At 35.9% G+C, this 25,139-nt stretch overlaps 1 protein-coding gene across 6 annotated transcripts in view; it reads right to left on the bottom strand.

Annotated features, from left to right (window-relative positions):
• PDS5B (PDS5 cohesin associated factor B) overlaps window positions 1–25,139 on the bottom strand; it is a 183,126-nt gene that overhangs the window by 98,525 nt on the left and 59,462 nt on the right. For all 6 annotated transcript variants that reach the window (XM_080659888.1, XM_080659889.1, XM_080659892.1 and 3 more), the window contains exons 13-18: window positions 21,030–21,111; window positions 18,151–18,199; window positions 15,525–15,664; window positions 13,996–14,111; window positions 6,482–6,587; window positions 3,654–3,814 (exon numbers count right to left, since the gene is read on the bottom strand). In XM_080659888.1, coding sequence (XP_080516014.1) covers window positions 3,654–3,814; window positions 6,482–6,587; window positions 13,996–14,111; window positions 15,525–15,664; window positions 18,151–18,199; window positions 21,030–21,111 — 654 coding nt within the window. The remainder of the gene's footprint in view (window positions 1–3,653; window positions 3,815–6,481; window positions 6,588–13,995; window positions 14,112–15,524; window positions 15,665–18,150; window positions 18,200–21,029; window positions 21,112–25,139) is intronic.

Below are 25,139 nucleotides of genomic sequence, written 5' to 3'. Positions count from 1 at the left end.
TTCTCCATGGAAACCAATTCTAGCTTTTTAACTATGTGCTATTCATTCTCTTTAACTGCCTTTATTTCTTTGCCTACTATCTCCACATTCTATGCAATTTCTTCAAGGTCAATCTATAGCTTCCTGGTTACATTTTCTATATTGTTTACTCTACCCCTTGCTGCTTGTAATAAATTATATTCTTTAAGAAAATGTTTTCTGCTCTTCTTTATCCGTAGTTCTACCACCTCCCTTTTTATATATTATCTTATTTTTGTTCTCTCCCACCGCCCCCCACCCCCAGAAGTCATTTGCAGTTTAACTTTCTTGGCAATTTAAAACAATTGCCTAAAATTTTATTTTTTTCCTAGAAAAACAAATTCTTCCAAAAAGTTCTTATCATTTATTTTTGAATGTTAAAATATCTGTGTAAGTTTCATGTTTAATTTATTTGTATTCTGTTAATTCATGTTTAAATAAGAGAAATTCTCTCTCGCTCTGCCATTTAAGCAAAAATGCAGATAGTGTCTCCCTGATGACTGAACATTGGACATTTCTCTTAAAAAATTAACATCAAAGTTCCCAACTGTGGCTAAGTAGCATGAAGGAGGGAGTTGGGACTAAAGGTAGCAACTCCCTATCTCTGTGTAATTTCTCTCCAAGACTGCTGAAACTCTTCCAGTGATAAGAACCAGCTAGCTCCACTTGGACTATGGCTATGTTATCAGGTGACTCCTAGTTTTGGCACAAATGCCTGCCTTGGGGTGAGTTAGAATGAAACCCATAATTCATCTCATTTTTGTTCAGTGAATCACCACATACTTTTTTCTGTTCCTGCAAAGTTGGTAATAAGTTTAATTCATGATTCTAATCTAATCTTTACTCTTCCTTTTACGGAAAGAAAATAGGTCAGCCCGAAGAAAAATAGTATGACCACAAAGGCTCTCCTTTTGTTCCAGTACTAGCTATAGCTAGGTTCTACTTTTTTCTTTCAGATTGCCCATACACCTCAATCTCCTCTCTCTAAACTAGCAAAGGACAGAACACTTACAATACATTTCTTTATATACCTGATTCTAGGCTTACCTAGCACAAGATGTCTTTGTTGTAACTTCTACTGAGATATATTTTTCAGTTGGTTCTTTTAAATTATTTTAGTAAATTCAAGAAAAAATGATTTAATCATTTTTCCTCAAAATCAACCCACCCAATTTAATAATTTAAAATATGCATACATATTTTATCTCCTGGAAGACAGATACTATGAGTTACTTCATTAAGAACAGTGTATGCAAACAACAGGTCTTCAGTATCAGTGAATTCTCCTCATGAGAGACATCTGAAATATACTCCACAAATAAGCCAGATAACTAGAGGTATACCAGCAGTTCCACATTATAGCAGCATGTTTTAAAATACCCTTACATGTCCTAAAATGTCCACCTTTCAATCTTGATTATGTAGTTCTCCTACAATTTTTTAATATAAAAGGTACTAGGAAAGAGAATCTATAATGAACATAAACACCACCAGTAGCCTGGCTGGTGTGGCTCAGTGGTTGAGCGTCAACCTATGAACCAGGAGGTCACGATTCGATTCCCAGTAAGGGCATGCCGGGGTTGTGGGCTCAATCCCCAGTGTGGGGTGTGCAGGAGGCAGCCGATCATGATTATCTCTCATCATTGATCTTTCTATCTCTCTCTCCCTCTCCCTTCCCCTCTGAAATCAATAAAAAATATATTTAAAAAAGCACACACACACACACACACACACACAAAAAAAATACCAGTAAATAGCTCAGCCCCAGGAGGTCTCAATCCAACTCCCTGTCAGGGCACATCCCTGGGTTGCAGGGTCGATCCCCTTAGGGGGCATGCAGGAGGCAAACAATCAATGATTCTCTCATCATTGATGTTTCTCTCTCTCTCTCTCTCCCTCTCCCTTCCTCTCTCTGAAATCAATAAAAATATATTTAAACAATAACAACAAAACCCCCACCGGTAAATAAATCAAACTAAAATGTGTTCAAAGCTCTGATTAAGAAAGGAAATGTGCCATAACAGACATGTTACCATAGGCATTACAGATAAACAGGCCGAAATGCAAATCTTCTCTCTGCTACTTGCTAGTTACATAACCTAGAACCATTAGATTCCTCATTTGAAATTCCTATACTTTAATGAAATGTTACAAGGTCTAAATGAGGTAGTACAATAAGTGGGCATTCCATAAATGGTATAGAGTTATACATAGTTTATATATATATATAGTGTGTGTGTGTGTGTGTGTGTGTGTGTGTGTGTGTACATGTGCATGCACATATCTGTCTCACCACTTTGATCTCTGATCTGGATAGAAGAGTGACAACACAATTCCAAGTGGAAATTCATGTTCCAAGCTCCATTAACAATTACAAAGTCAGCCCTAAACCATAAAATTTCATACTCTTGCCAAGAAGAATACTGTTACAACATTCTGGCATGTTTCAATGATCATTTACTTAATGCATTTGTCTTATTTACCAATAGTTTCTAAAATTAAGTTCACATAAACAGAAAGAAATTTAAAAAAAAATTTACCTGAGACAGTCCACAGTCTCTTTCTGAAGAAAAGGGCTTATGCAATTATTCAACATGAAGAAGCATGCTACCCCAACCACAACTAATTAGACAGTGACTAAGACAGAAGTAATGAGGTAGAGGCAAAACCAACCATCAATGACTATGACGATATTAGAACCAACTATCAGATGTGAAATACTCTCGAGGAACAGTGAGGAGAGATACATATGAAGTAGGCAGGTATCCATATAAAGTAAGCAGAGGTCCATAAAGAATACAGACTTACTCTTTCGAACTATTATAGAACTACTATTAGAGATCCATAGAGTAACAGTGCAATTTACAAATCTTAGAAATACGGACACACACATACTGCTGTGAAGATGATTATTCCATGCTTCCCTGCTTCCCTATGTCAAATACAGCACTGCTTCTGAAAATTTTGATCCAATACTCTAAATCACAAAAGAAAGTGGAGAGTGCAATGGAAAGTCCTACTGAAATTCCTTTGGAATTTCCCACCAGACTTTAAATTCAAGTAATATGTTTATTCTATGTCACACTTTAATAAGGAACTACTTCACTATAAAATTGTTGTCAAAATTTTTAAGCAAAATTAATGCTTCAGAAAGAAATTACAGGTTCGGCCACATTTTCATGAATCTTCTAAAATACCAATATGGCCCTAGCCAGTTTGGCTCAGTGGATAGAGTGTCAGCCTGCAGACCGAAGGGTTCTGGGTTCAATTCCAATCAAGAGCATGTCCTCGGTTGCAGGCTCCTAGCCATGGTCTGGGACAGGAGGGAGGCACCCAATCAATGTGTCTCTCTCACATCGGTGTTTTTCCAGGTCTCTCCCTCTCCCTTTCACTCTCTCTAAAAATCAATGGAAAAAATATCCTTGGGTGAGGATTAAAAATAAAGATATAAATAAAAAAATAAAATACCAATGAGTTCTCCCAGAAAATGAGAATCTAAACCAAACAGTATAGACTTAAAATAATCTAGAAATTATTTCCTTAAAGCATAAAAGATTCCAAATATTACATAATCCAAGGAACAGTAAATTATTTTTCTATTTTCCAGAATATTTATCAGAATAAACTCGACTCACGATCTAATGTGTGGGAAATCCTCTTCAATTTTGCTGCCTGTGTTTTTGAAAATTTGGAGTGCAGCTTCTGCTACTTTTTCATCATCCATTTTCAGACAAGCCAGGAGAGATTCAAATGTTTCAGCAGAATGAAACGAGATGGGATGTGTAAATGAGAGTACCTAAACAACAAGTCATAAAAATGATTTGTAAACACTTTTCATCTCCACAATGTAAATCCAAAATATTACATATTAAAAATACTGATCAAATACAAGACTAATTCCACTAACAAGTAAATGAGAGCACTATAAACAAAATTTGAAACATGCTCAAATATATAACAGAAATGTTCCTGTGTAAAAAAATTGAATGATCTAAAAAACTCATTTCTTTCCAAATTAAATTATTTGCTAATATAATTCGACTTAAAGTAATTTGAGTTTCAGTTAATGTTTGTTTAATTTAATTTGATTTTTAAAGGGGAATAAAGGTAGGAGAAAAGGGCACAAAAAGAGAATTTAACAAAATATCTCTATTTCTCTAAATAAAAGTTATTAAAAGAGACTAGCTAGTAACATTTTTGAGAAATAAAGTAAACTAGGGAAGTAAAACACCAGGTAATAAAAGGTTACAATAATCAGTCAACATGGTATTAACAACAGAAGAAATAGAAAAAGGAAAGCAATAAATAGACCCCAGCATATGTAAGAATTTAGATTATATAGAATGTAATACATTATAGAAAAGGCAACAAAACATAAATGAGAAAGGATGGAATTTTTTAATAAGTAGTCCTGGTAATAATGGAAGAAAATCAAATTAGACCATCCTCCAAAATATACAGCTTCAAAATAAATTTCAGATAGGTTATATTTCAGATTTAAACAACAAAACAAATAAAATTCTCTTAAAATCATGAGATTTTTTTAAGCTTAACTGGAATCAAATGTGGACTGAAAAAACAAACAAGTAGTAGAAAAATATATTATACATAATGCCATATTTATTTACGGCATTATGAATTCAGAAACAAACAAAATAAGCAACGTTATTTGGAGACGCATACATAAATAGGGGTAGTAAAACTAAATAATAAACCCAAAATTGAGGACAATTATACCTAGGAAATGTGAGAGAGGGGAAAAAACACTCACAAAATTCCAATAGTATTATTGATACTCTGTTTAAATTAGCATTCTATTTATTTTTCACTGGCATTCATTTTACTAATATACTTTATAACTTACTTTATACTTAGACAGAATATATTAAATAAAATATATGTATATTCTATAGACATCAAATATGTCCTATGAAACAGCAAAAGAAATAAAAAAGCTCATTTAAATCAGCTAAAAGAAAAAAAAAGCCAAAAATCAAAAGATTATGAAATGTCAATAGAAAATGAACAGAGGATAAAAATAATGAATTCACAATAGGGAAAAACACTAATGATTAATATATAAAAGGTGTACCTCACTAGTAATAATTATGCAAATTAAGGTTATTTTTTTCTTGTCAGATTAGGAAATTTCTTAAAAATTTTTACTATTCCATGTTTGTGAAGACAGGAGATATGCACCTTCATACACTGTTATTGTGTATGAAGAAATTGGGCACTATTTCTCTGTAAAGAAATTTGACCACCTATCTACCTACCTACCTATCAAACTATAAATTTTGAAAATGGTCATTCTCTTTGAACTAGTAATGCCCTTCTAGCATTAAAAACAAACAAACAAACAAAACAACACATAAGAGATGTTAGATGTATTTATCTTAGTAGTGATAATAGGAATAAAATAAAAAATATCTAAATATCTAGCAATAGGGAAATAGTTGGAAGCACTATTACACTCCAAAAGTGGACCAATCACCATTTCAAAAAATGTTTATTGTTTTTACTATGAAGTAGACGCTGCACTAAAAAATTTAGATACATGACTTAATTTAGTCCTCTGTAAGATAAGTACTATTATTATCACCAAGCATTACAGACGAGGAAGCAGAGGCAAATTTTAACTTCCCCAAAGTGTAAATCTACTAAATGAGAGCCAAAAATCAGATGGTTTTTGACATTCTTAAAAGCAGTCTTGCCCTAGCCTGTTTGGCTCAGTGGACAGAGCATCAGCCTGGGGCTGATTCCTATCAAGGGCATATGCGGAGTTGCTGGCTGGATCCCCAGTAGGGGGCTGGCAGGAGGCAGCCAATCAATGACTCTCCTTCATCACTGATAATTCTATCACTCTCTCCCTCTTCCTTTTTCTCTGAAATCAATAAAAATATATTAAAAAACAAAATAAAAACAAAAGTCTTAAAAAAATTGCTAATAAAAGAAAACCAAAATATAAAATTGTATATTGTCAATCTCAACTATATAAAAATGTGCATTTTCAAAGATTAAAAGGAATAAAAGAAACTTTATTTGATAGGCTCATGAATGTTTTTGTTCTTTATAATTTTGTATTTTCTAAGTTGTCAACACCAATATTTCTGTAATGAGTATATTTTTGTAATGAGTAGTACATTTGCTAACAAAATAAAAGGTAAAATGGAGATGTAGGAAAAATTGTCTCCTTCTGGGATAGAGATAGTACCTACTTTGCTCACTAATGAAACCTTTAAATTATAGTCCACCATTTTAATACAATTAATTCTAGGCTACCATATACAATTGAAAACAAAAAATATGTAGCTTATATATTAGAATACACAATTTCTAAATTACCTAAAGTGATTGATAAAATTTTACTTTAGATTCTATAAATGTAAGAAGCAAATCTCAAGAATAAAAAATATAATTATATGTTTAACAGTTAAATAATTTAAACACCTAAGCAATTTACCTTAAGCAGTTCAAGACCTGCCCTGATGGCTTGATCAGTTGGAACACCCTCATCTTCATCATCTGCTGTTCCATCTATTGATTTGTTCACTTGCTTAATAAGAGCACTAAAGTATGACCAAAATAAATAAGCAAATAAATAAATAAATTAATAAAATTATTAACTGTACTTTATTAGCAATGTCTAAGGATAATAATCCTATTTTCTACATAGCCTACATTCCAACCATATACAAATTTGTTTCCCATACATTACTGCAAAACAAAAACTATAATATTTTGAGATGCCTGCTTTCAAACAGTATTTGCTTTTGTCCATTCAAATGAGGTAAAAATATTATTTGATTTGCTATTTATTAAGGCTATCTATATTCTTATATTTTCCATGGAAGGCCTATGCCCAAACACATGAATGATAACTCTCTTCTAATTATCTAAAATTCACTATTGCTCCAGTAAATAGAACAATCTATACTGAGATAATGTACAAATGACAACATTAAACACTTTCAAACCATTTATTACTACTGTATGTCAGATACTGCTGTAAGAGACAGACATACACAAACCTGCTATTGAAAGGTGTAAAAATACATAGGTATCAGATATACAATAAAGCCTCACTAGAACATTAGAATAGATCAAAAAGGAAACAGAGTTTTAAAATTTTCTTCTAAAAACAAGCTTAAGTTATTGTTAAAATAATCATTTCATAAATGCAAAACAATTAATCACACTGATAGGTATTAACATAAAATAAACATCAGATTAGATATAATATGTATCAAAATACAAAAAAATTCAATTATTCAATGTTCACTAATATGTTTACTAGATCATGGTTTCTACAAAAATATTAAGTACTGAAAATTTAAGGACAAGCTAGAAGTGAAATTTATTTGTGTCTGTTATAGGATCCTTTTAAATTTACCATCCCTTTAAAAATTGGTATCTTTGAGGATATTTTCTCTCCTTTTCTGACCATTTTCTCTGATCAATCAATTGTCATATCTCCAACTATTCCTAATAAAAATCTTCAGGCTGAATCCTGTTCCCATAATTTCAGTAGCCCCAAGGATTTTTACCTAGATGTACCATAGGAATGAAAAATATCACAGATCCAAAATTAAATTCATTATTTTCTTCCATGACTACTTGCATGCTCTCAGTCTAGTGAGGGAAGGCCAAAAATAAACAAATACATAAAATAATACTACTCAAGAAACAATAAGGACTAGAAAAAAAGGCCAAGACCAGAAGTAAAGTTGTTTCACCAAAAGGTATTTCTGAAGAGGTAGAATTGAGCTAACCCGAAGAACGAGAGCCAGACATATAAAAAAATCTGAGTAAAACCATAGACCTGGAAAACAAGAGAATCAACTAAAAAATTGAAATACTAAAAGTCAGTGAGATGACACCAACAAAACATTCCCTAATCAACAGTGTTTTCTATATTAGTCAAAGTCACCTAAAAAGATATAGAAAAAAATCTATTCACAAATGGCAAGTCAAATACATACAACTAGAGGCCCAGTGCATGAATTCGTGCATGCCTGGGGTCCCTCGGCCTGGCTGGCAATCAGGGCCAATAGGGGCTATGGGAGGTTGGCCGGCCAGCGGGGGGAGGGGCCACGGGAGGTTGGCCAGCCCGGAAGGTTGGCTGTGGGAGCGCACTGACTACCAGGGGACAGCTCCTGCATTAAGTGTCTTCCCCCTGGTGGTCAGTGCACGTCACAGCGACTGGTCGACTGGTCGTTTGGTTGCTAAGGCTCCACACTCGCCGCCACACCCCACAACACTCCTCCGCCTCAGCAACCCCTTGAAGCTCCACACTAACAGCCCCCACCCCGCTCCTCTGCCTTGCCTCTGCCACCCCCGCCCTGCCCCGCTCCTCCGCCTCACCTCCACCGCCCTGCCCATCTGCCTCCACCGCCCCACGACTCTCCTCCACCTCACTGCCCCTCGACTTTCCTCCGCCTCACCATGAGGTTACTCAGCCTCCGCAGCTCCACCCATGAGAGCCGAACCGGTCCTTTGGTTGTTTGGGCCCACAGCTCCCACCTCCCAGCCGCTGCCGTGGGCGGCCAGGGGCCCACAGCTCCAGCTCCCTCAGCTCCCTAGGCTGGCATCCGGTCGAAACTCCGGTCATTACGGACCCAGAGTTTTTATATATTAGGACTAGTGGCCCGTTGCATGAAATTTGTGCATGGAGGGGAGGTTCCCTCAGCCCAGCCTGCACCCTCTCCAATCGAGGACCCCTTGGGGGATGTCCAACTCGTAATCTGGGACCGCTGGCTCCTAACTGCTCACCTGCCTGCCAGCCTGCCTGATTGCCCCTAACTGCCTCTGCCTGCCTGATCACCAGTAACTTCTCTGCCTGCCTGCCTACTCGCCCCTAACTGCCCTCCCCTGCCGGCCTGATCTCGCGCCCAACTGCCTCTGCCTGCCTGATCATCCCTGACCTTGCCTGCCAGCCTGATCTCGCCCCCAATTGCCCTCCCCTGCCAGCCTGATTACCCCTAACTGCCCTCCCCTGCTGGCCTCCCCTGCAGGCCAATTTGGTTCTGATTGGTCGGTTTCTATGCCAGTCAGCATCAAAAGCTCTGCCTCCTAGGCAGCCATTGGCTCCTCACAGTTCACCCAGATTTGGTTCTGATTGGTCAATTTCTATGCCAGTCAGCGTGTCTGGGCCTATCTCAGGGCCTGATCAGAGAGGCGGGGCTGATCAGCAGCCCCAGCGGAGGCCCGGAGAGAAACAGAGGCACGGCTGATGGTGAAGCCAGGAGAGAAAGAGATAGGCAACAGCTGATCAACAGCTGCCATGGAGGCTGCGGATAAGACCCTGCCTCTCTCTTCAGGCCTCTGTCTGGGCCTGATCTGTAGCCCCATGGGCAATCAGTGCTGGGTCACCACACCTGCAGCAGTGGCAGTCAGTGCTGGGTCATCATGGTAACCCAGCACTGACTGCAGGACTGACTTCTGGTGTTGGGTCGAGCCTTCGGTCGGTCGTTACGGACCCTGGGTTTTTATATATTAGGATGAGTAGGAATAAAATGGTTTAAATGCATAGAATCTGTATATAAACTCTAAAATTATATATAAAGTTAGCATACAGATTCAAATACAGAAACTTAATTAGTTTCTGAAGGCTGTTCCAGAAGTGATTTGTTCTAAATTAGAAATAATGTAAATTGAATTAATCCTTTCAAGACCTCCCCAATGATTCCTTAGTTTTAACTTTTCTTATTGACAATACATGTCTAATGTACTGTTTAATCTATAAGGAAACACTCATTTTCTTAAATTTACCAAACCACCCCCTACTAGCCTTAAATAAATCACTTTTATAATTGTTCCAGGTTGTCTTTCAGGGCAGCCTACAGCATCTTTGCTTGTTCATGTCACTGCCTCCAAAATGCTGACACGGGCTAACTGCTTTTTGTTTATCCAAATCAACAACAGTTTTTCTACCTCTTCAATAGTCTGTGATCATTGCTTCTTTCACTCCTTTAGTAACAATAGCACTCTTGATGGCCACTTTTTGTTTTTAAATTGTGCTAATAGTTGATTTCCCCAGAAACAAAAGTATTCTCTCCTTTGTTGTCTAAGAGACACTTTTTGTCATGCTGAGGTATCAGCTTAAAAGGGTTGTCAGGTTGAAAACTGAAGTTTGGTTAGACAACAAAGACATTTTTTTCAGTGAACTTGGTGAAGAACAAAATTGTTGGAGAACGGAGAAATTCCAGAAAGAAGTTTGACTGTAAATGAAACAAGTATTTTCCTAAGATGGAAACACAATATCATACAAGTGACATTTTTCACTAAATCCATAAATACCTCAGGGGAACATAACCTGACATGGGATAAGATTCAACAAACCCATTTTATGGCTCATCTGAAAAAAATTATTATTTGGGAATAGCCAATAAATTTTAAGGGGGAGGAATGAAAGAACTGTGTCAATGAGATAAAAATGCATCATAAAAGACTCAAAACACAAAGTGAAATGTAGAAAAGTCCAAATCATATAGCAATTTATGCTATAATAATGAGACATTTAGAATCAAATGGGGAGGAATACATTTTTTTAATAAATGGAGTTGATACAAGTAGTTATATGCTTAAAAGGATGACCCTCTACTTCCACCCTATATTAAAATAAATTATAGAGCAATTAAAGATTTATTGTCAAAAATATAACCACTTAATATAATACCAAAGGCAGAAAGAAATGTAAAGACAACTGACAGATTTAATTATATATAATTTAATGTTATTAATGTCAAATTTTAATGTCAATCTTATTTTATAAAGCATTCTTATAATTAATAAGAAAAAGACAATTCTTCCAAGTTCCTCATAGAAAAATAAAAAGTGCAAATGTAAAGCAGAGATGTACAACTTTATTAGTAATATATTTTATTATAAAAGAGCACTTATATAATACTTATAAAATGGCAGACTGAAAGTTTAATAGCCACCATTTGGAAGAGTTAGGTGAACTGGACACTCACTGAGTATTGGTGGGGACTAAAGGTGGAAGCTTTTTGGAAGCCTATTTATAATGGGTAGTTAACCAAGAGGGCTCTGGAGCCAGAATTCCTGGATTTAAATGCCATTCACCACTTCCAAGCAATGGGAAAGTTATTCAACATCTGTTTAACTCACTGTTCCTTATCTGTAAAATGAGAATAATATTTCTTGTCTTATAAGTTAAGAAGTAAATGAGGTAAAACATGTAAGACATTCAGAATGATCCCAGGCACATTACAAGCACTCACTGTTATTCTTATTTATGTTTTAACTATGGGCTACTGATTGCTAAAGTTAAAGATCTACTTTTGTCTTTCTCACTATTTGTGGTATACATTATTTCTGAAAACTTTCTCCATCTTAATTTTCAACATATTGCAATGCCCCAGAGATTTTCAACAGGTGTGCCATAATACGTTTTAAATATGCAATACCTGACTAATTAGTCAGGGACACTGACCTCTTTTCCTTTAGACTGTCAAATAAAAAAAAAAAAAAAATGGCCGAAACCGGTTTGGCTCAGTGGATAGAGCGTCGGCCTGCGGACTGAAGGGTCCTGGGTTCGATTCCGGTCAAGGGCATGTACCTTGGTTGCGGGCACATCCCCAGTGAGAGGTGTGCAAGAGGCAGCCAAGCAATGGTTCTCTCTCATTGATGTTTCTAGCTCTCTATCCCTCTCCCTTCCTCTCTGTAAAATATCAATAAAATATATATAAAAAAAAAAAAAATGACAACAGCCAACACAATAGCCATCCAATGTGAATGAATCAAAATTATACCTATTTTTTTGAGTGTTAGATCGGCAAAAACTATATTTTTTGGTGTGTCACAGAATTTTAGTAATTAGTTTATGTGTGCCATTGGATGAAAGGGTTGAAAGTTGTTGCAATAACCTAATTTTCTTACATTTCTCTAATTTTTCTACTGTTATAAAACCACAAAATGCAGTCCATGATCTTTGGATCCTTTTCTTTCTACAAAATCCCTTGCTCAGAGAAGTAATCCAGTCAATTTCACATTAAACTCAATTTACCTTAGTTTTTTTTGCAAAAATTGTTTGCCACGTCCAAATAAGCACAACCTTCCTCACACCTACTTGAAAACCAGGTCCCTTTTCATTTTTTTTTTTTTTTAAGATATTACTATTCTCTTCATCATTTGGACCTGAATCCTATACCTCTGACTCTTCCTCATCTTTATTGATGACCCATTTTTTAGGTTGTTCTTTTCAAATCTTTCTCAAATATGATTCTTCCCCTCCATCCCACTACCACCATCCACAGACAAGTGTAACAATGCTTTAGCAGTCTATCTCTTCTCCCGTCCTCCTATCTATCAACAATCCATGGTTCTTAACAGAACAAAGAGAAAAGTAAGAACTTTAAAGGTAGATTTTAAGTGCTTTCCAGTCTAATCCCAGTCATTTTTAGGATCATCTCAAAGCACTTTAATACTTCTCTAAACTGTAGTTTACATAGATGGTAATCATTTTCTAAATAGCTTTGTTTTTCCCAATCCAGTTAGCTTGGCTTATATTAATCTCAATGCTTAGAATATTTCATTTCCCATCACTGTAGAAAAATAATCTTAACCATTCTTCCTCTTTGGTCAAATACTGCCCCCTTAGAGAAATCCTTTTAATAATCTGACATTATTTGCACTAATTTTATGGATCTATAATATAATCTCCTGATTAAAATTATTTATTAGATTACTAGACAGAAGGCCGAAGAAAAGCAGATAGTATGCTTTGCCAATACCTAACTGGAATTGCTTTGAATACAGAAGGCACAAAATATTTAACTAATGCAATTCAGTCTGATTCAGATTGTTTTTCACACTAATGAAGAAGGTTCTAGTGTTTTGTTTTCTTTTTCAAACCACAGAACCCCTTCTTCAAATGAAAATTGATACAATAGGAGTTCAAAGTAACTAATGGATATCCAAAGTAGGACCTCCCTACTTTGTGGGGGGCAGAGGAGAGCATGGGCCAAGTTACACCCTGTCCCCTTCACCCCCAACAAGAAGTCCCCAAAGGGGCTTCACTGGGTATAGGTTATACCATTAGTATTATTTCTTTTAGATTCTAATATAGTTCTGAAAGATATTACTGATGACTAATAAAGCAGTATGCTATACATATATTATAATTAGCTTATTTTTTAACTAGTTGAAACATTTCATTTTAGGAACAGTTTTTTAAAAAAGCTCTTCTCATACTTTACAAAAGGGAATTAAAGACATAAAAATAAAAAGAAAGTATTTTCCAAGATCACAGTGACATCAAAGCTAAAACTTTACAAGAGGGTTGGTTTAAAATTAACATCTCCAGTTGTCAAATATCTGTGAAAATGTATCATATGTTTCTTTATAATATGCTCACCTAGTTTTCTTTTCCTGAAGGTATACTTGTTTGTATTACCTAATCTATGCAAGCTAATAAAAAATAGGAATTCTTGGTACACTGATAACAGATAAAAACTAGGCTTGGATTAATAATTCATCACACAAATTAAAGCAATTTATTTGTATTACCTAATCTATGCAAGCTAACAAAAAATAGGAATTCTTGGTACACTGATAACAGATAAAAACTAGGCTTGGATTAATAATTCATCACACAAATTAAAGCAATTTATTTGTATTACCTAATCTATGCAAGCTAACAAAAAATAGGAATTTCTGGTACACTAGAAACAGATAAAAACTAGGCTTCGATTGGTAATTTCTCACACAAATTAAAGCAATATTTAAAATTAAAATAAATAAAAACTAAATATGCACAAATGACCATATATACACACATATATGAATAGATATATATACACACACAGGTATATACAGATGACTATAAAGCCATTATGTGTATACAAACCTCTATATACAGATGAGTGTCTTGGTATAGCAGGTAATCATCAGTGACTTACTAAAGCATGAATGAATGTATAGAAATAAAAATGTAATATTTTTATATATAAATACCTGATAGATTCAGTATCTATGTGCACAGGTGCTATCCTCTCCAAAAGAAACTTGATCATTTCCAGAAAAGGATTTGTAGGCTGTTTGGGGTTGCCCAACTTCTTAGTTATTTCACGCTATAACATAGATTTGTCAAAAATGTTACAAAGGTATGTATAAATGATTACATTAAAATGTTAAGCACCTACCATAATTAAAACCATGTATTACTGGTACTAGAAAACTTGAATCAAAAGAAACTGAATAAGTCCAATAAAAGACTAAATTAACAATTTAGCATATGAGAAAGGTAGCATTTCAAGTAGAAAAAAGATATCGATTATTCAGTATATTATATTGAAATAACTGAACAGACATTTAGAATAAAAACAGAGTTAGACCCTTATCTCATACCTTACAGCAAAAATATTCTAATAGGATGAAAACAAATACAAAAGAATAAAACCAGTGTCAGTAGACAAACTTTAGCAAACACAATCATCAGGGGAGCTTGTGGAGCTACAGATTCCTGAGCCTCATTGTGGAGATTCCCATTTAGTCAATCTGGTATGGAGCCAAGAATTATCTTTTTTAAAAGCCTCTTGAAAGAAACATGGGCAACAGATTTAAAAAAACTGACATAAAATATTTTCATTGACTTGTAATAGAATGAGATTTCACAAGCAGTGCTCGAAAGGAAAAATTCTTGAGGAGACTGCTGATACACTCAGCTAGATAAAAAAAAATTATGGCTATGCTATATACATTAAAATAATACAAAATAACACAAAATGTAAACTGTAATTGAAAAATAAAATTTAAATTAAGAAATAAAGCTATAGTCTGTAAGGGACAGCATAAAATGAAAGGACAAACTACAACTGACAGAAAATTATTTGTGGCTCAATTAACACAAAATGCCATGAATAACAAATCAATAAGATAAAGACAAATATTCTAGATAAATAGGCAAAGATTAAAAACACAAAAGAAAAATGTATAAAAGAACTATAAATGGCTAATACACAGGAGAAAAAATAGTCAGATGACTAGCAGCCAAGAATTACAAATCCTATCAAAATAACTATGTTTTTAAGTTTTGTTTACTTCTAACAACAAAACTGACCAATACAGAATTTATCCTAAGGAAATAATGAGGACTATGTAAAATTATTTAGCCATAAAGATCTGAATTAAATTGTTCTTTAATCAAAAACTGGGAGAAAAGTCTACATATGTAATACAGGGGACTGTTCAATAAATTACAGTAAATATATTCAATGGTATGCTCTATTGCTATTAAATCATACTGTAAAAGACTATTAATGAAAATAAGTAAAATGAACAAAGCATTTATTTCAGAAGGATATACAGCATAAATATAAACAGCAATTGTCTCTATAAGAAAATTATAGTTTATTTATATTGTTGTATTTGTGACATTTTCTGAATTTTATATGAAGAATATAAATTTTATAAAAGGGGACCAAAAAAAAAAAAAGGTTTGGGGGTTCCTTGAAACATTAGCTCTTTTACATTTTTCTTCTTACCACACAACCTTCAGCCTGTTTGCAGGAACATGTTGGACTAACAAGTACTTCCAACTGTTTTCTTATTTTCTCATCATCTTCCAACACCTGTGTGAATTTCTTCATGAAATCCTGAGCCTTACCAGGATCTGGCAAATTTCCTAAAATTCAATTAATATAGAACTTAGAAATTTCTCAAAATTTTGGCTCAAAATGAAATTAGCTTCAGATAGATTCACATCTGAGCAAGTAACACCAAAGCACAGATTCACTTTTAATAGTCAGCTTATGTCATAAATTGAATTGATTCTGATTAATAATCCTAACTTGCATCTATACTGGGAAAGACTGAACTGGCTATCCTATATAATAAAAGCCTAATATGCAAATTGTGCCCTCAACCGGGAGTTCGACCACTCGCCATGATGTGTGCTGACCACCAGGGGGCAGCACAAAACATGGTGGGCATCGGCGACTCAGCGCTGGCAGCGGGCAGCAGTGGAGGCCCTGCCAGCCCTGATGGGTCCCAATGAGAGCGGGAAGTAGGACCGTGGTGGAATGGTGGAGCAGAGAGTGGGTCACGCCAGGCCAAGGCAGGTGTGAGTGGGGCCCGATCGCCACACCTACCGCCCCACAGACGGCAACCAGTGTCCATTACAGAGAAAGGGCAAATAGCAAAATTAAAAGATTTCTTCTAATTATTTTCCTTTCAATGTGCGGACCACTAGTTTCTAAATAATTCCTTGTAATATTTAAGGGCGTTAAATGCCAACCTGAACAATAATTCCATTATCTCCTTGAGCTTCCTGCATACATTGTTCTCTTGTAATTCACAGCAAGAGATCAGTTTTACCCTTAAGAAATGATTTCCTTGTTCTCCATTGTTTATTATTAAACCATCCAGATAATCCATAGGCACACACATGCTATCTGACACCAACACATGATAAGCAATATGTTGCAGGTGTTACTGCCAGACTTGCCATTATTGTATAAGAAAGAATGAGTTTTTGTAGAATCAATAATTTTTATACTATTCTTCTAATGTGTACATTATCAAAAACACTTATGATAACTAATAAAATATTGATCCTAGAATCTTTTTTTATGGCTACTTGCAATTGCTACAGAGAACCAGATAGGATACTTCTAATAGAAATTATAATACAGAACTATGGACTTTAATAAAAGTAGTAGAAATTCAACTGAATCTTAAAATGTAAGTATAGTAAATGTAGTCTTCAAGTTCATATACAACTCTGAAATTTCATTTTAATTCTTGGCTAGATCACTGAATGTATTAAGAAGAAATTTTCCCCCTAAATAATTCACTGATAACCTTTTTTATGGTTCTGTAACACAAAATATCTACTTTATTGTTTTCAAATGATTTTAGAAAATGTCCCTTTACAGCTCCTCCACAATGGACAAGCATCCTATTAAAGGTTACAGGAAGGCCTACCATTTTAACAAACAAAACAAAAAGAGAGATGGGAGTGGGGAGGCGGGAGAGGAAAGGAGGGAGTTAGATAGGAAAGGAGGGGGGGAACAAAAGGAACAAAAAACCTTTTATTCAGTATTCCACAAATGTACTTGACCAGAGAGTCCCCTTTTCTAACAATACAATTAACTCATGCAGGATACTAGCATTCCCCAGAACAGAATTATGGAAATACTAAAATTGTTTGAAGAAATGGATGGAGGTAAGGGGAGGAAGAGAGAAAGAATATAGGAGACGATGTCCTTTAGGGGTAGTGTCCACACCCAAACTGCTGAGGAGATAGTTATGAAAAAGCAACAGTACAATTCACTTGCTGTAAGTTATCCAAAAGGACTGAAAATGGATTTATGACTAAGACTAAAATATACTTTGGGCTTAAAGCCCTACTTATGCAAAAACTCTTATCACTTAGTCTAAAACCCATGAGTTAGGTCTTCAGTGTCTTAACATTACTTCCATACACATCTTGAAATATTTGTTAACATCTCAGAAATCCATCTAACCTCTCTTCATTATTACTCAGTGGAAGCTCAGCATGCCTCCAGGTGTTTATTTTCCCTGTCCCTTTGTGATCCATAGTGGTTTGGAAGAAAAAGCAAATGCCCTGCAAAAACAACTGCTATTATCTCTCCCTGCACTGAACCAGAGATATACTCTACATAATCCTTTTGTCTTTACTGTTCAATGCAATTAAGTAACGTTTTATTTTAAATCACTGAAAGCAAAAAGGCTAATTAATAATTGTTTTCAAAGAAACTTTTATAATTATTAGGTATATCCTTCATTAAAATTTTGGATCAAAATGAAATTAGCTTCAGATAGATTTGGTGTTAGAGCAAGCAACAGATTCACTTTTAGTAATCAGTTTATGTAATAAATTGAACTAATTCTCAAAAATAAATTTATGTAAATCCTTTATCGAGCTCTTGCATGTATCAACAAAACATTTCCATGTGGTATGCAAAGTAAATAAAAAATCTGAAAAAAAGGGAAAGCTGAGCTGTCAAAAAAAAAGAAAAACAATCAAAAACTTTTTAGTTTTTTCCTATATTATATCCTAAAATGGAACTCCATGAAAAACTTGAAATTATCAGAAACGTTTCAACTAAAACTTAAATTTTACATATAATATCTGAAGTAACTTACTTGTAATGACCATCACTTTTGAAAATATGGCCTTGACACTGGCATCTGTCTGAAAATCACAGAAAAAAATGCAAAATTAAAATTTCCTAATAATAATCTTCATTATATTCTTCAGAACATTAGATAAGCATAATCTACAAATGCTCCAGCCTTACCACCACTGTATGCTCCTTCTTTACCTACTAGAGGCCCAGTGCATGATATTCGTGCATAGATGGGGTCCCTAGGCCTGGCCGGCAATCAGGGCTGGGCCAATCAGGGCCCAAAGGCCCTGTTGGGGTCAGAAGCGGAGGTGACGGTTGCCGGGAAAGGCAAGGAAGGAACGGACGCCAGATGCTGATGCAGCCACCACGCGGTTCCCCACCCTCCCCCCTTCTCCTTTCCTCACCTCCGGGCCGCCACCACAGTGGGCAGGTGGTGGGCCAAATGGGGCCTGCTGGCCGGAAGGGACAAGGCACAAAAGGTTGGCCGCTGGCCCCAAGGAGGGAGTTGGCCCTCGGCCCCGCTGGGAAAGGGGCCGCGTCCGCTGCCACCCAATTTAAAAAGATGCCATTAACATGAACAATTTTCCCAAGAGTACTAGTTACTTGCTACATCAAAGTAGTATTATTCCAGTGCATGAACACGTTCACCACATTGTACTGGATGTAATAATACACTCTGTAAAGTCGAATGTATAAAAGAAGTTTCAAAGAATGCTACTTATTGGTTGCATCAGGTGTTATTTTTTTCAAAATGTCACTGAACAACTCAACTCTAAATTACGGAGCTCAAAAGACATTGGGGTGAAGAAAACAAATCAAATAAACACACTATCCCTATTAAGAAGGCACTGGCTGAGAGGAACTGAGAAACAAACATAATAATAATAATCCTATATAACAAAGAGGTAATATGCAAATTGACCATCACTCCAACACACAAGATGACTGCCCCCATGTGGACACAAGAAGGCCGCCACAAGATGGCCAGCAGGGGAGGGAAGTTGGGAGGGACCAGGCCTGCAAGGAAAGGCAGTTGGGGGAAACCAGGCCTGCAGGGGAGGACAGTTAGGGGTGACCAGGCCGGCAGGGGAGGGCAGTTGGGGGCAACCAGGCTGGCAAGGAAGGGCAGTTAGGGGCGACCAGGCTGGCAAGGAAGGGCAGTTAGGGGTGACCGGGCCAGCAGGGGGGGGCAGTTGGAAGTGACCAGGCCTGCAGGGAAGGACATTTAGGGGCGACCAGGTCGGCAGGGGAGGGCAGTTAGGGGTGACCAGACAGGCAGGGGAGGGCAGTTAGGGGCAATCAGGCTGGCAGGAGAGCATTTAGGCATCGATCAGGCTGGCAGGGGAGTGGTTAGGGGGTGATCAGGCTGGCAGACAGAAGCGGTTAGGAGCAATCAGGCAGGCAGGCGAGTGGTTGGGAGCCAGCAGTCCTGGACTGTGAGAGGGATGTCCCAGATTGGAGAGGGTGCAGGCTGGGCTGAGGGACACCCCCCCCCCGGTGCATGAATTTCATGCACCAGGCCTCTAGTAGAGTATAAGAGAGTTAACTCCCAAATATTTGGAATTTAAAATATTTTGAATAAGATTTTTGTTTAATTTGGGAGAAAAGAGGTGGTGTGTTGGGCTTTCAAGAAATTGATCCACATGAAAAAGAAATGTTATCAACAAACGTATAATCCTGTAAATTACCAAGTCACTTTGAATGACACTGAGTAAATCAATTTAGTTAATAAACCAGAAGGACTCCAATGCTGAGCTAAGTAAAAAAAAATACTATCTTAACAGGCTAAATAATGAAGAAGGCAAAAAATATATATCGATTATTAAGCATCTAAGAGTCTTCCCAGTATAATAGGGAGAAATATAAACACCCACAAGTTAAACACAGCTGTGTATTTTTTTCTGACTTTATAATGTATACTAATATTCTTGATAGAAGTAAATATTAAGTAATTCCTCATTTATAAGAAAGGGTTACTATAAACCACTCAAACAAATAGTGCAAGCTCATTAATTTTTATAGCAAATGGAAAAATTTATATCTAGGAAAAAAGTAAACAACTCTGCTCTATTTGACCTCTGTTCTATGAATATGAGGCATACATTATGAAGGATGGAAGGATTTCTAAACTATGGACTAAAAAATAAATGAAAAATAACACTATATTGTGTTTCCCAGATTCAATTTAAAATGACCAGGCACACTTCTTTTCATATGATTTATACTTTTTATAGGTTACATACACCATTCTAGGAAAAAACACACCAAAAAAACAAACAAAAAAAAGACCATCCTAAAATCATTCTAAATGTCCAAGAAGTAAAATATGATACATCAACTGGATGAATACCCCATTACCTTATAATCATGAAGAACAAGAACATTAATGTTACCATAATATTAATTATAAATAAAAATATCAAGAGACTTAATTCTACATACTAAAACTTTCTAAAATCATAAGGCTATACAATCACAGTGGGGCAATTTTAGTGTGGCAAGATAAAAGTGTATCATTTTACTCTGTTACCTGTGCTTTCAATGATGCACAGTTACTCTTTTGGTATGTGTGTTTTTCAAATTTAAAACTACAAAACAAAAACAAACAAAAAACAACAACACATACACAAAAAAAGAGAAAAAAAATCAAAAACCCTTAATTCTGAGTCCTCAGAAGCATATTCTTTTTTCTGTTGAGTATCACCTTTTACAGATATAATAAATTTCAATTTTTCCATACAGTAAGTTTCTTCAAAATTTCAATGTCCTACATTAGAAACCATAGCTTCTAGAGTCAGAACTGTTCCACTCAGAAATAGCAGTTTAACATATAGCAGTAATGGTTAAAGACAAAACTTAACATCAAAGGAAAAGTTTTCATTAAATTTAACTTACTTTGGGTTGCTTAATTAAGTCAAGCAAATCCTTTACTTGATGTCTGAGCAGATTTTGACATTTCCACATTTCATTTAATGCTCTGAAAAAGACAGACACGTAAGTTTAAGTAACAAAGGGTAAAAATCCTTCCAGAACTTTCTAACTATATTAAATTTTTTTTTCAAGTTCAAATCACAAAAGGAGATGACAGAGATGAGATAAAATTAATAGGACTAAGACAATGATGATGTATGGAGAAAAAGCAAAGCATCAAATAGAACAGATAATAACATTTAAGAAGATAGCTGCATCAAAAGAAAGGAATTAGTGGTATCATTAACTAAAATATGTTTGTAGGCTAGGGTGTAGAAATTAGCTACAGAGATTATAAACTTGAGAAATAAAGGAATATTTGATGAAGTAAGATCCTGTGGAGGCAGACAGGACCAAAAAAAAATAAATAAATAAAGACACATTCTCTAAGAGAATAGGAATAATTTTTCCTAAAACAGAAATATTATATTTATTGCATTATATATGTATACAACACTTTATATGACATACATGATGTAATATATTATTACATATATTTAAATAATACTCTATATAAGTGAATGATTTTTTTATATGGCAAAAATTTTGATGTCCTCTTAATACTTTTATTGTTCTCAGGCAAAAATGTAAATTATACAGGTGCTCAAGAAAATAAATGTAAATCACAGAAAGAAGTTAATGTTATTGAAATTAAGTTACATAAGAGCAGAACCAAACAAAAAGGAAAATTTTCATATCCAAATAATACTCTTCATCATTGTTATCAATTATCTGCACTTTTATTAACCTCCATTATTCCACATATGAAACACTGCCATAAAACAGTAATACAGAAACATACAAAACTACTTTTTTTAAATAAATAAAACAATTTTAAATTGTTTCATATTTTCATTCTCCTCCTTAACAGTATGTTTTAAAAATTCCTTTAGCTCAGCCAGCGTGGCTCAGTGGTTGAGTGTTGACCTATGAACCAGGTCATAGTTTGATTCCTGGTCAGGGTACATGCCCAGGTTTTGGACTTGATCCCTAGTGTGGGGCGTGCAGGAGGCAGCCAATCAATGATTCTCTCTCATCATTGATGTTTCTCTCTCTCTCTCCCTCTCCCTTCCTCTCTGAAGTTAATATTAAAAAAAAATATTAAAAAAAAAATAGCTTTTTGCCCTAACTGGTTTGGCTCAGTGGATAGAGCGTCGGCCTGTGGACTGAAAGGTCCCAGGTTTGATTCCAGTCAAGGGCATGTACCTTGGTTGCAGGCACATCCCCAGTGGGAGGTATGCAGGAGGCAGCTGATTGATGTTTCTCTCTCATCGATGTTTCTAACTCTTCATCCCTCTCCCTCTGTAAAAAAATCAATAAAATATATTTTTAAAAAATCTTTAAAAAATAGCTTTTGGAGTTTTTAAATAAATCAGTATAAATTTGGATATTTAAGTTCCTTTATAGTAGTCACCTCAAAATGGTAAAACGCTGCATTGGAGCATTTTCACCTAATAAATTAGAGTTATGTAATTAAAATATTAATTTTCAAAGAAATAATAGTCATCTGTGAAATACTTTTGAGCTTCAAAGTCAGTAATTCTAGCTCTTTCTATACACCTTATCATTACTTACATCTTCTGAAAGACACGCATTTTGAAACATGCGTTAAAACAAAAATTACATTGCCTATTATAGCGATTTATTAATTTAAAGATGAAATCTCATGCAATTCTAAAGCTCATTATAAACTACTAGAGGACTGGTGCACGAAATTCGTGCACTCGGGGGGGGGTGTCTCTCAGCGCGGCCTGCACCCTCTCACAGTCTGGGAACCCTCAGGGGATGTCCGACTGATGGCTTAGGCCCGCTCCCTGGGGAGCGGGCCTAAGCCATCAGTCGGACATCCTTAGTGCTACCGCGGAGGCAGGAGAAGCTCCTACCACCGCCGATGCACTCGACAGCCAGGAGTCTGGCTTCTGGCACACTGACCACCAGGGGGCAGACCCTGCATTTAGCATCTGCCCCCTGGTGGTCGGTGCGCATCACAGTGATGGGTCATTCCGCCGTTCAGCCAATTTGCATAGTATCCTTTTATTATATAGGACTAGAGGCCCAGCGCACAAAATCGTGCGAGACCCAGACCCACCGCACCGCAGCGCCACCACGGGACCCCAGACCCGCTGCGCCGCGAGACCATCAATACACCTTCTGGTGACCAGTCGTTTGGTCGTAATGGCATTATGGCCACAGGCCTTTTATAATATGGATTATTGCTATGGCTTAAATCAAAAAGCAATAATCACTGACTCAGATTTTCTATTACAACATATTTAGGGAGCCCATCCTCTCAAAAACTTTAAGTTATAATTAAGCAGCAAAGACAATTGTCCCGTGTCTTTGTCTTTCTAAATAGTCCTCTTAAAAACAAAAATACAAAATTATACCCTAGAAGCAATACTACTATAATAGGGAGACAAATACCTATTTTTTAAATATGTTTTTATTCATTTCAGAGAGGAAGGGAGAGGGAGTGATAGTAACATCAATGATGAGAGAGATCATTGACTTACTGCCTTCTTGCACACACCGTACTATTTATTTAATATTAACCTTAATTCCAGTTCTATAATGTAAAAAACCTGCTTAGAGACTGTTTATTCTCACATGTACTATCTGACATTTCAAGCAGAAAACTAATTCCCTCACTGGGGCTTCTTGTTTGCACCAACATAGTTTGTGCCACCTCAAAGAAAAAGGCAGGTACCTTTGGCTGTGGTCAGAAACCTGTGCAAATGGTGAAGAAAACCTTCCTCCAACCTTCTGCTCTAAGTTGGCCCATCAGATTCAACAGTACAAAAACTATCTGAATAAGAGCCTGCCCAATGAAGATCACAACCAGGACACCTGATTCTAGCACTTACTCTTGACCCTAACAGTTGTTCTGGGAGATATGGGGAAGGGGGACATACACATCCTGAACTCAAGCCTGCCTCAATTCTCTTTTTCCTAAGTTAAGAGACTTAGTTAACTTAGGGGCTTACCCCAAAGCTGGTACACATCAAAAAGTCTAAAATGTATGAATTTTTTGTCCTCCCCAAAAGAAAATCTATAATAAAAGCGTAATATGCTAATTAGACCAGACATCCTTCCAGACAACCTTCCAGATGAAGCCGGGGCTGCGAGAGAAGCCCAGGTCCCAGGTTCCTGCTGGCGGCCAGAGGGAAGCCGCTGCTGGCAGCCGGAAGAAGGCCTACTCTTGCACGAATTTCACGCATTGGACCTCTAGTAGCTATATAATAAAATATATGCCTCTTTCAACAAATAAGAATAAATCCTTACCAATTCTCATCAGGAACCTGCCTGCCATGCAGGTATTCTTAGGCCCTTTCAAATTAGAAGTAACAAATTCAAATGACCTCTGGGATAGAATGGTAATGTAAATAAATTAAGCATGACAGGTGTTATAATACAGAATTGTGAAGACTGTGGTGAAACAGGAAACATTAATGAAAATAGCCCTATCATTAAGTATTCAGGAAAATGAAAAAATGACAGAATTTGATACCCAAAACATCTGCATTAAATTAGATGTCTAATGTTGTTTAGGAAGATGTAGAAACTTACAAACCACTAGTGGAAGTATAAATTACTATAATCATATTGGACATTTCAAGCAGACAACTAGCTCCCTCACTAGGACTTCATAAAACTGAAGATGTACATGTTCAGCAATTCCACTCTTAGCTCAATACCAGTGATTTCAAATATCTGAAGATGAAATTCAGGTGTCAATATTATTTTTAAACCTCTCTAAGTGATTCCAATATGTAGCCAAATTTGAGAATCATAAACTTAGAAACCCCTGAATGTACATACTAAATTGAGAAAAGTTCATGGTAGCACTATTTGTATTAGTAGAAAAATGGAAACAACACAAATGCCCATTCTTTCCATTGACTCATATATCCATTGTCAAGATAACAGAATAAAATTGTGGTATAATGACATAATGTAATTAGATACTACAGTGAAAATGAATGAACCACAAGCTATATACAGGGTTGGCAAAAGTAGGTTTACAGCTGTTAGTAC

This window comes from Plecotus auritus (genome assembly GCF_963455305.1).
Source record: "Plecotus auritus genome assembly, chromosome: 3".
Lineage (NCBI taxonomy): Eukaryota > Metazoa > Chordata > Mammalia > Chiroptera > Vespertilionidae > Plecotus > Plecotus auritus.
Note: the sequence above shows the minus strand (reverse complement) of the source record. Positions and strands in the feature narration are given on the sequence as shown.